At 44.9% G+C, this 13090-nt stretch overlaps 1 protein-coding gene across 1 annotated transcript in view; it reads right to left on the reverse strand.

Annotated features, from left to right (window-relative positions):
* Positions 1-1631: 1631 nt before the first annotated feature.
* The window catches only part of INSC (INSC spindle orientation adaptor protein), a 172541-nt gene continuing 161082 nt past the window's right edge, over positions 1632-13090 (reverse strand). The window contains exons 11-13 of the mRNA XM_069968003.1: positions 6708-6863; positions 3046-3122; positions 1632-1760 (exon numbers count right to left, since the gene is read on the reverse strand). Of these exons, the coding sequence (XP_069824104.1) occupies positions 1632-1760; positions 3046-3122; positions 6708-6863 (362 nt within the window). The remainder of the gene's footprint in view (positions 1761-3045; positions 3123-6707; positions 6864-13090) is intronic.

Genomic DNA, 13090 nt, shown 5'->3' on the forward strand with positions numbered 1-13090 from the left:
TGCACATCTCTCTGTGTATACAGTAATGTAGTTCTATGGCTGTACGAACCATACAGCAGCCTGGTTGTACATGACTGCATCTGGGGCATCCTTACTAATATATATGTATATAGATATATATATATATAGATATAGATATATATAGAGAGAGAGAGATAGATAGATATATATGCTATAGGAATATGGGCCCTATACTATGAAGATCACTTCTCTGTCTCCTTCAGTTTCTCCTCATTAGACATTTATTGCAGCAAAGAGATTAAGGTTTAACCTTTACATTGCCGCACAGGTTACTGATTCATGGCAAGGCAGTGTAAGGGTACTATTACACCAACAGATCTGACGACAGATTATCTGGCAAGATTTGAAGCCAAACCCAGGAACAGACTATAAACAGAGAACAGGTCATGAAGGAAAGACTGAGATTTCTCCTCTTTTCAAATCCACTCCTGGGTTTGGCTTCAAATCTTTGGCAGATAATCTTTCGTCAGATCTGTTGGTGTAATAGTACCCTAAGGGTTAAACTCTCAGCAATAATTGTGACTGATAAGGAGACTGATAAGTACAGACTCCAGAGACTGAAGCTGCCCATCCCCCCCCCCCCCCCCCACACACACATACCTGCGGACACTGCACAGATGTCTTCCCAGTCCCCAGCCCATGAGATGTCTCAGTAGTGCAGCCTCAGGCTGTATAGTTATGAGATGTCTCAGTAGTGCAGCCTCAGGCTGTATAGTTATGAGATGTCTCAGTAGTGCAGCCTCAGGCTGTATAGTTATGAGATGTCTCAGTAGTGCAGCCTCGTGCTCTGGGCCTATAGCCAGATATGGGGAGGAGGGTATACAGTCTCGGACGCCATGTTTGTTGTTCAGTTTTCATTTTTATTGTAAAACTTTGTCTGTGATTTATAATATAATAATATCTGTTCCTTCATGCAGTATAGAAAGGGTAAAAAACCATACAAAAGGGGCCTGGAGCTGTGTGCGGACCCCCGGCGGAGGGGGCCTGGAGCTGTATGCGGAACCCCGGGGAAGGAGGCCTGGAGCTGTATGCAGACCCCCGGGGTAGGGGGCCTGGAGGTCTCACTGTATGCGGACCCCCGGGGAGGGGGCCTGGAGATCTCACTGTATGCGGACCCCCGGGGAGGGGGCCTGGAGGTCTCACTGTATGCGGACCCCCGGGGAGGGGGCCTGGAGATCTCACTGTATGCGGACCCCCGGGGAGGGGGCCTGGAGGTCTCACTGTATGCGGACCCCCGGGGAGGGGGCCTGGAGATCTCACTGTATGCGGACCCCCGGGGAGGGGGCCTGGAGATCTCACTGTATGCGGACCCCCGGGGAGGGGGCCTGGAGGTCTCACTGTATGCGGACCCCCGGGGAGGGGGCCTGGAGATCTCACTGTATGCGGACCCCCGGGGAGGGGGCCTGGAGGTCTCACTGTATGCGGACCCCCGGGGAGGGGGCCTGGAGGTCTCACTGTATGCGGACCCCCGGGGAGGGGGCCTGGAGGTCTCACTGTATGCGGACCCCCGGGGAGGGGGCCTGGAGGTCTCACTGTATGCGGACCCCCGGGGAGGGGGCCTGGAGATCTCACTGTATGCGGACCCCCAGGGCACATATTTTTGGCTTCCGCTATACAAAGCTTTCCTCCATATTAGAACACAGAAGGAAGGAGTCCACCAGCCGCGGTCTGATCAGCTGCTCAAGATCCGAGTCATCAATTCCCTCAGGACAAGCGATCGCCAATCTCCGCAGCGCGGCCTGCAAATCCACAGACACCAATCACTGTGAGGAACAAACATCTCACCCATCTCTACTGCCCCCTAGTGTCAGCCACCTCACACACAGTTACAGCTGCACAGTCCTCTCTATCCCCTCCCTGCACTCATCTCTATGATCATAGAGAGAACTGTGCGGTCATACAGATACAGCTGCACAGTCCTCTCTATCCCCTCCCTGCTCTCATCTCTATGATCATAGAGAAAACTGTGCGGTCATACAGATACAGCTGCACAGTCCTCTCTATCCCCTCCCTGCACTCATCTCTATGATCATAGATAGGACTGTGCGGTCATACAGATACAGCTTCACAGTCCTCTCTATCCCCTCCCTGCTCTCATCTCTGTGATCATAGAGAGAACTGTGCGGTCATACAGATACAGCTGCACAGTCCTCTCTATCCCCTCCCTGCACTCATCTCTATGATCATAGATAGGACTGTGCGGTCATACAGATACAGCTGCACAGTCCTCTCTATCCCCTCCCTGCACCCATCTTTGTGATCATAGAGAGAACTGTGCGGTCATACAGTTACAGCTGCACAGTCCTCTCTATCCCCTCCTTGCACTCATCTCTGTGATCATAGAGAGAATTGTGCGGTCATACAGTTACAGCTGCACAGTCCTCTCTATCCCCTCCCTGCACTCATCTCTATGATCATAGATAGGACTGTGCGGTCATACAGATACAGCTGCACAGTCCTCTCTATCCCCTCCCTGCACCCATCTCTGTGATCATAGAGAGAACTGTGCGGTCATACAGTTACAGCTGCACAGTTCTCTCTATCCCCTCCCTGCACTCATCTCTATGATCATAGGGAGAACTGTGCGGTCATACAGTTACAGCTGCACAGTCCTCTCTATCCCCTCCCTGCACTCATCTCTATGATCATAGATAGGACTGTGCGGTCATACAGTTACAGCTGCACAGTTCTCTCTATCCCCTCCCTGCACTCATCTCTATGATCATAGGGAGAACTGTGCGGTCATACAGTTACAGCTGCACAGTCCTCTCTATCCCCTCCCTGCACTCATCTCTATGATCATAGAGAGAACTGTGAGGTCATACAAATAGAGCTGCACAGTCCTCTCTATCCCCTCCCTTCACCCATCTCTATGATCAGAGGATGAGGTCACATATTATGACAATGATGACACAGTATATAACAGTGTGAGACAATGGGGCTTTGTTGCTGATGTAGCTGAGCCCAGGAGCCTCACCCTGCGGAGCTGCAGTAACTTCCCATAACTATAATCACTGAACCTACCAGGCAGGCAACAAGGACGGCGTCACTGCTAAACCTCTCCTCCGGATGGCGACAGAGAGCGATAAGGCGCGGGATACCTGCAAGAGAGAGGAGAGGGCGATCATATCAGACAGGTACCGGAAGTATATACCAGTATACACCCATACAATCTATAGGTACCGGCAGTATATACCAGTATACACCCATACAATCTATAGGTACCGGCAGTATATACCAGTATACACCCATACAATCTATAGGTACCGGCAGTATATACCAGTATACAACCATACAATCTATATACACCAGAAGTATATACCAGTATACACCCATACAATCTATAGGTACCGGCAGTATATACCAGTATACACCCATACAATCTATATGTACCGGCAGTATATACCAGTATACACCCATACAATCTATAGGTACCGGCAGTATATACCAGTATACACCCATACAATCTATAGGTACCGGCAGTATATACCAGTATACACCCATACAATCTATAGGTACCAGCAGTATATGCCAGTATACACCCATACAATCTATAGACACCAGCAGTATATACCAGTATACACCCATACAATCTATAGGTACCGGCAGTATATACCAGTATACACCCATACAATCTATAGGTACCGGCAGTATATACCAGTATACACCCATACAATCTATAGGTACCAGCAGTATATGCCAGTATACACCCATACAATCTATAGACACCAGCAGTATATACCAGTATACACCCATACAATCTATAGGTACCGGCAGTATATACCAGTATACACCAATACAATCTATAGACACCAGCAGTATATACCAGTATACACCCATACAATCTATAGGTACCAGCAGTATATACCAGTATAAACCCATACAATCTATAGACACCAGCAGTATATACCAGTATACACCCATACAATCTATATACACCAGAAGTATATACCAGTATACACCCATACAATCTATAGGTACCGGCAGTATATACCAGTATACACCCATACAATCTATAGGTACCAGCAGTATATACCAGTATACACCCATACAATTTATAGACACCAGCAGTATATACCAGTATACACCAATACAATCTATAGGTACCGGCAGTATATACCAGTATACACCCATACAATCTATAGACACCAGCAGTATATACCAGTATACACCCATACAATCTATAGGTACCGGCAGTATATACCAGTATACACCCATACAATCTATAGGTACTGGCAGTATATACCAGTATACACCCATACAATCTATAGGTACCAGCAGTATATACCAGTATACACCCATACAATCTATATACACCAGAAGTATATACCAGTATACACCCATACAATCTATATGTACCAGCAGTATATACCAGTATACATCCATACAATCTATAGGTACCAGCAGTATATACCAGTATACACCCATACAATCTATAGGTACCGGCAGTATATACCAGTATACACCATACAATCTATAGGTACCAGCGATATATACCAGTATACACCCATACAATCTATAGGTACCGGCAGTATATACCAGTATACAACCATACAATCTATATACACCAGAAGTATATACCAGTATACACCCATACAATCTATATGTACCGGCAGTATATACCAGTATACACCCATACAATCTATATGTACCGGCAGTATATACCAGTATACACCCATACAATCTATACACACCAGCAGTATAAACCCATACAATCTATAGGTACCGGCAGTATATACCAGTATACACCCATACAATCTATAGACACCAGCAGTATATACCAGTATACACCCATACAATCTATAGGTGCCAGCAGTATATACCAGTATACACCCATACAATCTATAGGTACCGGCAGTATATACCAGTATACACCCATACAATCTATAGGAACCAGCAGTATATACCAGTATACACCCATACAATCTATAGACACCAGCAGTATATACCAGTATACACCCATACAATCTATAGACACCAGCAGTATATACCAGTATACATCCATACAATCTATAGGTACCAGCAGTATATACCAGTATACACCCATACAATCTATAGGTACCAGCAGTATATACCAGTATACACCATACAATCTATATGTACCGGCAGTATATACCAGTATACACCCATACAATCTATATGTACCAGCAGTATATACCAGTATACACCCATACAATCTATAGGTACCAGCAGTATATACCAGTATACACCCATACAATCTATACACACCAGCAGTATATACCAGTATACACCCATACAATCTATAGGTACCGGCAGTATATGCCAGTATACACCCATACAATCTATAGGTACCAACAGTATATACCAGTATACACCCATACAATCTATAGGTACTGGCAGTATATGCCAGTATACACCCATACAATCTATAGACACCAGCAGTATATACCAGTATACACCCATACAATCTATAGGTACCGGAAGTATATACCAGTATACACCCATACAATCTATAGGTACCGGCAGTATATACCAGTATACACCCATACAATCTATAGTTACCAGCAGTATATACCAGTATACACCCATACAATCTATAGGTACCGGCAGTATATACCAGTATACACCCATACAATCTATAGGTACCGGCAGTATATACCAGTATACACCCATACAATCTATAGGTACCGGCAGTATATACCAGTATACACCCATACAATCTATAGGTACCGGCAGTATATACCAGTATACACCCATACAATCTATAGGTACCAGCAGTATATACCAGTATACACCCATACAATCTATAGGTACCAGCAGTATATACCAGAATACACCCATACAATCTATAGGTACCAGCAGTATATACCAGTATACACCCATACAATTTATAGACACCAGCAGTATATACCAGTATACACCAATACAATCTATAGGTACCGGCAGTATATACCAGTATACACCCATACAATCTATAGTTACCAGCAGTATATACCAGTATACACCCATACAATCTATAGGTACCGGCAGTATATACCAGTATACACCCATACAATCTATAGGTACCAGCAGTATATACCAGTATACACCCATACAATCTATAGGTACCGGCAGTATATACCAGTATACACCCATACAATCTATAGGTACCGGCAGTATATACCAGTATACACCCATACAATCTATAGGTACCAGCAGTATATACCAGAATACACCCATACAATCTATAGGTAGATGTAGCAGAGCTGTGTGTGTCCACCATGCAGATGTAGCAGAGCTGTGTGTGTCCATCATGCAGATGTAGCAGAGTTGTGTGTGTCCATCATGTAGATGTAGCAGAGCTGTGTGTGTCCATCATGTAGATGTAGCAGAGCTGTGTGTGTCCATCATGCAGATGTAGCAGAGCTGTGTGTGTCCATCATGTAGATGTAGCAGAGCTGTGTGTGTCCATCATGCAGATGTAGCAGAGCTGTGTGTGTCCATCATGTAGATGTAGCAGAGCTGTGTGTGTCCATCATGCAGATGTAGCAGAGCTGTGTGTGTCCATCATGCAGATGTAGCAGAGCTGTGTGTGTCCATCATGCAGATGTAGCAGAGTTGTGTGTGTCCATCATGTAGATGTAGCAGAGCTGTGTGTGTCCATCATGCAGATGTAGCAGAGCTGTGTGTGTCCATCATGTGTATCATGCAGATGTAGCAGTAGTGGGTTGGCTCTGGTTACGTACAGTTATGCTTTATGGCAGATTGTGCGATCTCCGGATCCCGGCAGAGGCGTGCCAGTGTGACAGCCGATTTCTGTAGAACACGTTCACAGGCGGACACCTCGGCAGCGCTCCCAGTGACGGTCTTCTCTGTCAGCATATCGATGAGCGTGACCACCCCTGTGTGAGAAGAAGAGTCATGTCATTACCACTAAAGGGCGGGGTCAGTCATCTCATTATTATTAGAGGGCGGGGTCTGAAGTCATCTCATTATTATTAGAGGGCGGGGTCTGAAGTCATCTCATTATCAATGTATGTACACAGTGACCCCACCAGCAGAATAGTGAGTGCAGCTCTGGGGTATAATACAGGATGTAACTCAGGATCAGTAATGTAATGTATGTACACAGTGACCGCACCAGCAGAATAGTGAGTGCAGCTCTGGAGTATAATATAGGATGTAATTTAGGATCAGTAATGTATGTACACAGTGACCCCACCAGCAGAATAGTGAGTGCAGCTCTGGGGTATAATACAGGATGTAACTCAGGATCAGTAATGTAATGTATGTACACAGTGACCCCACCAGCAGAATAGTGAGGGCAGCTCTGGGGTATAATACAGGATGTAACTCAGGATCAGTACAGGACTAGTTATGTATGTACACAGTGACCTCACCAGCAGAATAGTGAGTGCAGCTCTGGAGTATAATACAGGATGTAACTCAGGATCAGTAATGTATGTACACAGTGACCTCACCAGCAGAATAGTGAGTGCAGCTCTGGAGTATAATACAGGATGTAACTCAGGATCAGTACAGGACTAGTTATGTATGTACACAGTGACCCCACCAGCAGAATAGTGAGTGCAGCTCTGGAGTACTGGCCACTAGAGGGAGCTTCTTCCTGTTTCCTGTGTGTTGCTGTGAGGATCGTTTGGTGTGCTCTGTGCATTTGGAGGGAAGCCTGGACTTTGTTTTCTTTGGGGTGCATCCCCTTCTCCCCAGGAGGGGGGTGCAGGCCAAGGTATGAACGAGGCAAGGAGAGCCCCAACCAGGTCCGTGGGGGGCAGAGGAATCCAGCGACCAACAGCAGAGGGAACACCATCAGGAGGTCCATCTGAGGTTCCAGGGCTGAGGCGGTCTGCTAGGAGGTGCAGCGATGCTTCTCCAGCCGCCCCTGAACTAGAAGTGACAAAGGGTAGCCGCAAGGCTACGACTAGCTGTGGAACTACAAGCACCAGCAGTACTACAGCGGCTGTGGAATCAAGTCATGACAGTGTGAGCAGTGACACTCCTCCTGGAGCAAGGCTGTCTGCCCATGGAGGTGTGGAGGAAGATTGGGGTGCCGCGGTTCCAAGAGACGGGGCAGACCTATGGCCTCCGGATTGCTGCAAGCCTCCATGGGTATGAGGACACCAGGAACCAGCTGTACAAGCTCCAGGAGGAGGTATGTGCTGTAAAAGCATTGATGGACACTGCTGCTAAGCAGCAAAAGGCTGAGCTATCAGCGAAGATAAAATGTCTGAAAGCCGACATCAAAAAGCTAATGAAAAAAAGAACTTATTTTGGAAAACAGTGGGCCGTTTAGAGAAAAACTACAGAATGACGATCGTTTGGTGAAATGGAGAGAGAAAAGCGGAGAAGGCTGAGAGAGCTCCAGCCAGAGAGCCGGGTGGAGGAGGAAGGAGACGCTGCGGAGGTACGTGATGTTGAGCCGAATCCACCCGTGTCCTGCAGGCCTTAAAGAGAGGGGAGAGAACAATCAATGTAGAGGGTAGGGAGGTTGATCTGTCTTTCTTGATAGAATAGCATGGCCTTGCAGCCTTCCGAGAGGAAAGGGGTAGGGAAACTGTGTGGTCTCTCCCAACAGCCGGGCCGGGCGGTGTCCGAAGGAATGTGGTCCGTCTGAGGTGGAGAGGCAGTGATACATGTCCCCCAAGATCTAAAGTTGTTGAGCTCCTGCTGAGGATGAGCTTCAAGGCAGCTGACATCTTTGCCTTGATACATCCCTTTGGTACCCCTGAATTCGATATCAGCTTTGTTCGGCCGGAGGGGCTTGAGCTTTTTTGGTCGAACTATGAGCTGGTAAAGGATGAGCCCGGCTGGCGAGACTTTGCCATTCAGGCGGTGTCTCGCCAAAATAACGTCAAGAGAGTGACCGTTTTAACCCGTAACAAATCACTCTCTTGTATTGACATCATGACGTGGCTTGGCCGGTATGGAGAGGTGGTGGAAGTCCCAAAAAAAAACAGGGACAAGTATGGCATCTGGTCAGGGGCTTGGACCTTTATGGTCAAACTTAGGTATTCAGGAAACACCGTTACCCACATACCATCTGCCACCTTCCTAGGAAGGGATCGAATCCAGGTCTTCTACCAGGGTCAGCCTAAGCTCTGTCACAGGTGCGGTGACCCCACACATTTCAGTGCTAGGTGCACGGTGACAAAGTGCTCATTGTGTGGGGAAATCAGCCATCTCGCTGCATCCTGTGTGGAGATTAGGTGTCACCTGTGTGGTGACTTAGGTCACCCATTCAGTCGCTGCCCTCGTTCCTTTGCCAACGCAGTTGTTACCCCGGTGGAGAAAGGTCGTGAGGAGGAATCTACTGGGGGGGCAGCTGGTGGAGGTGAAGGAGTAAAAGAGCCAAGGAAGAAAAGTAAGCAAAAGACGCCAGCCCAACTGAGGCGTCAGGATATGCGCCAAGGGGAGAGGGAGATGGGGGAGTCTCAGGAGCCTCGCGCAACTGTGGTGACCTCTGACCTCATCCCTGAGGCCAATCTTACTGCTGAGGCTCTGAGGGACAGTGATCTGGATGAGGAGATCTGGAGGATTCGGAAAGAAGAAGGTGCCATCTCTCCACTGTCCTCCCATGGTGAGAGCGCGGATGAGGATAGTGGGAGATGGAGCTGGAGATGGAGGTGGAGCACAAGCGGGGTACTAAAAAGAATAAGAAAAGGGGGGATGTAAGATCTTCTCCCACCCCCCAGGTGCCAAAGGAAGGTACAACCATCCTCCCTCTGATTGGTCTCCCAAACCAGTTCCAAACCCTCCAAGATATTTCCTCCTCAGAGGTGCAGGAGGCACAGGGTGAGGTTACGGTTGGTGCGATGACGGAAGGGCCTGCAGGGGACGTCGAATCCTCTCTCCCTGGGGAACGTATTTTCTTTGGGGGGAGGATCTGCCCAGAGTCAGAGGACGAGGAAAATGTAAATAAAGGGGACATGGATACATCTGTTTCACTAAAGAGGGGTAAACCATCGTCAGATGAGGAAGGTGGCGGGCAGGATAGTAAGGATAGTGGGAAAAAGAAAGCCGTCTAACTCAATCACCCATGATGGCGGCACCCTCTCCGTTGACGCTGGCTTCCATTAATGTAGCCAGCATTAAGTCAGATACGGCTAGATTTGCGGCCTATGATTATTTTGCCCACAATAATGCTGATATTTTCTTTTTGCAGGAGACCAGGCTAACAGACATGTCATCTATATTTAAAGCCAGAAGGGAATGGAGGAAGGGGCCCTCCTACTGGTCTCTTGCGGCCGAGCCGTATAGCGGGGTGGCGGTCCTTTTTGCCGCACCGGTAGAATGCCGACGGGTTATTGAGTTAGAAATGGGGAGGTGCCTGATTCTAGATGTCCTCATGAAGGGACAAGAACTTCGCCTTATTAACATCTATGGTCCACAGTCCAAGTGGGATCGGAAGTGTCTCTTTATGAGGATCAAGCCCTATCTTTTTACAAGTCGGCAGGAGGTCTTTGGAGGGGACTTCAATGCTGTCACGAGGCCCCAGGATAGGGGAGGTTCCAGAGACAAGCTGACTTATGATGGCGTCGCCCTGAATAGTATAGCTAGTGAGGCTCGCCTGGTGGATGTTCACATCCGGCATACACCAGGCCACGTGGGATTCACCTATCATAGGGGTAGTTGAAGGTGCGCTCTTTGGAGTACGAGAGGCTGGGGGCTGGTAGGGCCTCTTGTCTTTGGAGGGGCTCTGCCTATAAGGTTCCTTAGCCTGCGTCTCCTCTCCTGGTGGCGGCTGATGCTGGCACATTAGTCTTTTGGTTTGTGCTGTAGCTGTATAGGAATATAGGGCTTGCAGGTACTGAACTTGGGCTTTCAGGCTGTGTGTGGGGCTGAGAAGCCCCACTATGGTTTGCTGTGTATGTTTGTGTATTATTAGTGTGTATATTATTAGTGTGTTTATTTGTGTATATAGTTTGCATATTTTGTCTCCACCTGGGGTTGGGGTTTAAGGCCCTATTACACCAAAAGATGTCTGACAGATTATCTTACAGATTTTTTTAACCAAAGCCAGGAATGGATTTGAAGAGGAGAAATCTCAGTCTTATCTTTATGACATGTTCTCTGTTTATAGTCCATTCCTGGCTTTGGCTGAAAAAATCTGTCAGATAATCTGTCAGACATCTTTTGGTGTAATAGGGCCCTTAGTGTTAGGTTGGGTGGTGGGTTATATGGGGGGAGGGGGTTTCTGGGGACTTTAGTATAAACAGAAAATCCTGAGCTGGTTCATAGACGTCCGTGATCATGTACTGGGGGCATGGGATGCCGGACCAGCTCAGGGCCCCCCAAAAAAAACAAATTATAAATGTTTTGGTGTTTGGTGTAGGGATCTATGTATATATTCATTTATGTATTTATTTGTGGATTTTATTTAGTTTTGTGGAACGCAACCGGACCAGGGGGTTAGTGTAGAGTATAGTAATGTTAGTGTACAGTATAGTTATGTTAGTGTACAGTATAGTTATGTTAGTGTACAGTATAGTTCTGTTAGTGTATAGTATAGTTATGTTAGTGTACAGTATAGTTATGTTAGTGTAGAGTATAGTTCTGTTAGTGTAGAGTATAGTTATGTTAGTGTATAGTATAGTTATGTTAGTGTACAGTATAGTTCTGTTAGTGTAGAGTATAGTTATGTTAGTGTATAGTATAGTTCTGTTAGTGTACAGTATAGTTATGTTAGTGTATAGTATAGTTCTGTTAGTGTAGAGTATAGTTATGTTAGTGTATAGTATAGTTATGTTAGTGTAGAGTATAGTTATGTTAGTGTAGAGTATAGTTCTGTTAGTGTATAGTATAGTTATGTTAGTGTATAGTATAGTTATGTTAGTGTAGAGTATAGTTATGTTAGTGTATAGTATAGTTATGTTAGTGTAGAGTATAGTTATGTTAGTGTAGAGTATAGTTATGTTAGTGTAGAGTATAGTTATGTTAGTGTACAGTATAGTTATGTTAGTGTATAGTATAGTTATGTTAGTGTATAGTATAGTTCTGTTAGTGTACAGTATAGTTATGTTAGTGTAGAGTATAGTTATGTTAGTGTAGAGTATAGTTATGTTAGTGTACAGTATAGTTATGTTAGTGTAGAGTATAGTTATGTTAGTGTATAGTTATGTTAGTGTACAGTATAGTTATGTTAGTGTAGAGTATAGTTATGTTAGTGTATAGTATAGTTATGTTAGTGTATAGTATAGTTATGTTAGTGTAGAGTATAGTTATGTTAGTGTAGAGTATAGTTATGTTAGTGTAGAGTATAGTTATGTTAGTGTAGAGTATAGTTATGTTAGTGTACAGTATAGTTATGTTAGTGTAGAGTATAGTTATGTTAGTGTATAGTTATGTTAGTGTAGAGTATAGTTATGTTAGTGTAGAGTATAGTTATGTTAGTGTACAGTATAGTTATGTTAGTGTAGAGTATAGTTATGTTAGTGTACAGTATAGTTCTGTTAGTGTAGAGTATAGTTATGTTAGTGTATAGTTATGTTAGTGTATAGTATAGTTATGTTAGTGTAGAGTATAGTTATGTTAGTGTATAGTTATGTTAGTGTAGAGTATAGTTATGTTAGTGTAGAGTATAGTTATGTTAGTGTACAGTATAGTTATGTTAGTGTAGAGTATAGTTATGTTAGTGTATAGTTATGTTAGTGTACAGTATAGTTATGTTAGTGTATAGTATAGTTATGTTAGTGTAGAGTATAGTTATGTTAGTGTACAGTATAGTTATGTTAGTGTATAGTATAGTTATGTTAGTGTAGAGTATAGTTATGTTAGTGTATAGTATAGTTATGTTAGTGTACAGTATAGTTCTGTTAGTGTATAGTATAGTTATGTTAGTGTAGAGTATAGTTATGTTAGTGTAGAGTATAGTTCTGTTAGTGTATAGTATAGTTATGTTAGTGTACAGTATAGTTATGTTAGTGTAGAGTATAGTTCTGTTAGTGTATAGTATAGTTATGTTAGTGTAGAGTATAGTTATGTTAGTGTAGAGTATAGTTATGTTAGTGTAGAGTATAGTTATGTTAGTGTACAGTATAGTTATGTTAGTGTAGAGTATAGTTATGTTAGTGTACAGTATAGTTATGTTAGTGTACAGTATAGTTATGTTAGT

This window comes from Dendropsophus ebraccatus, chromosome 4 (assembly GCF_027789765.1).
Source record: "Dendropsophus ebraccatus isolate aDenEbr1 chromosome 4, aDenEbr1.pat, whole genome shotgun sequence".
NCBI classification, from domain to species: Eukaryota; Metazoa; Chordata; class Amphibia; order Anura; family Hylidae; genus Dendropsophus; species Dendropsophus ebraccatus.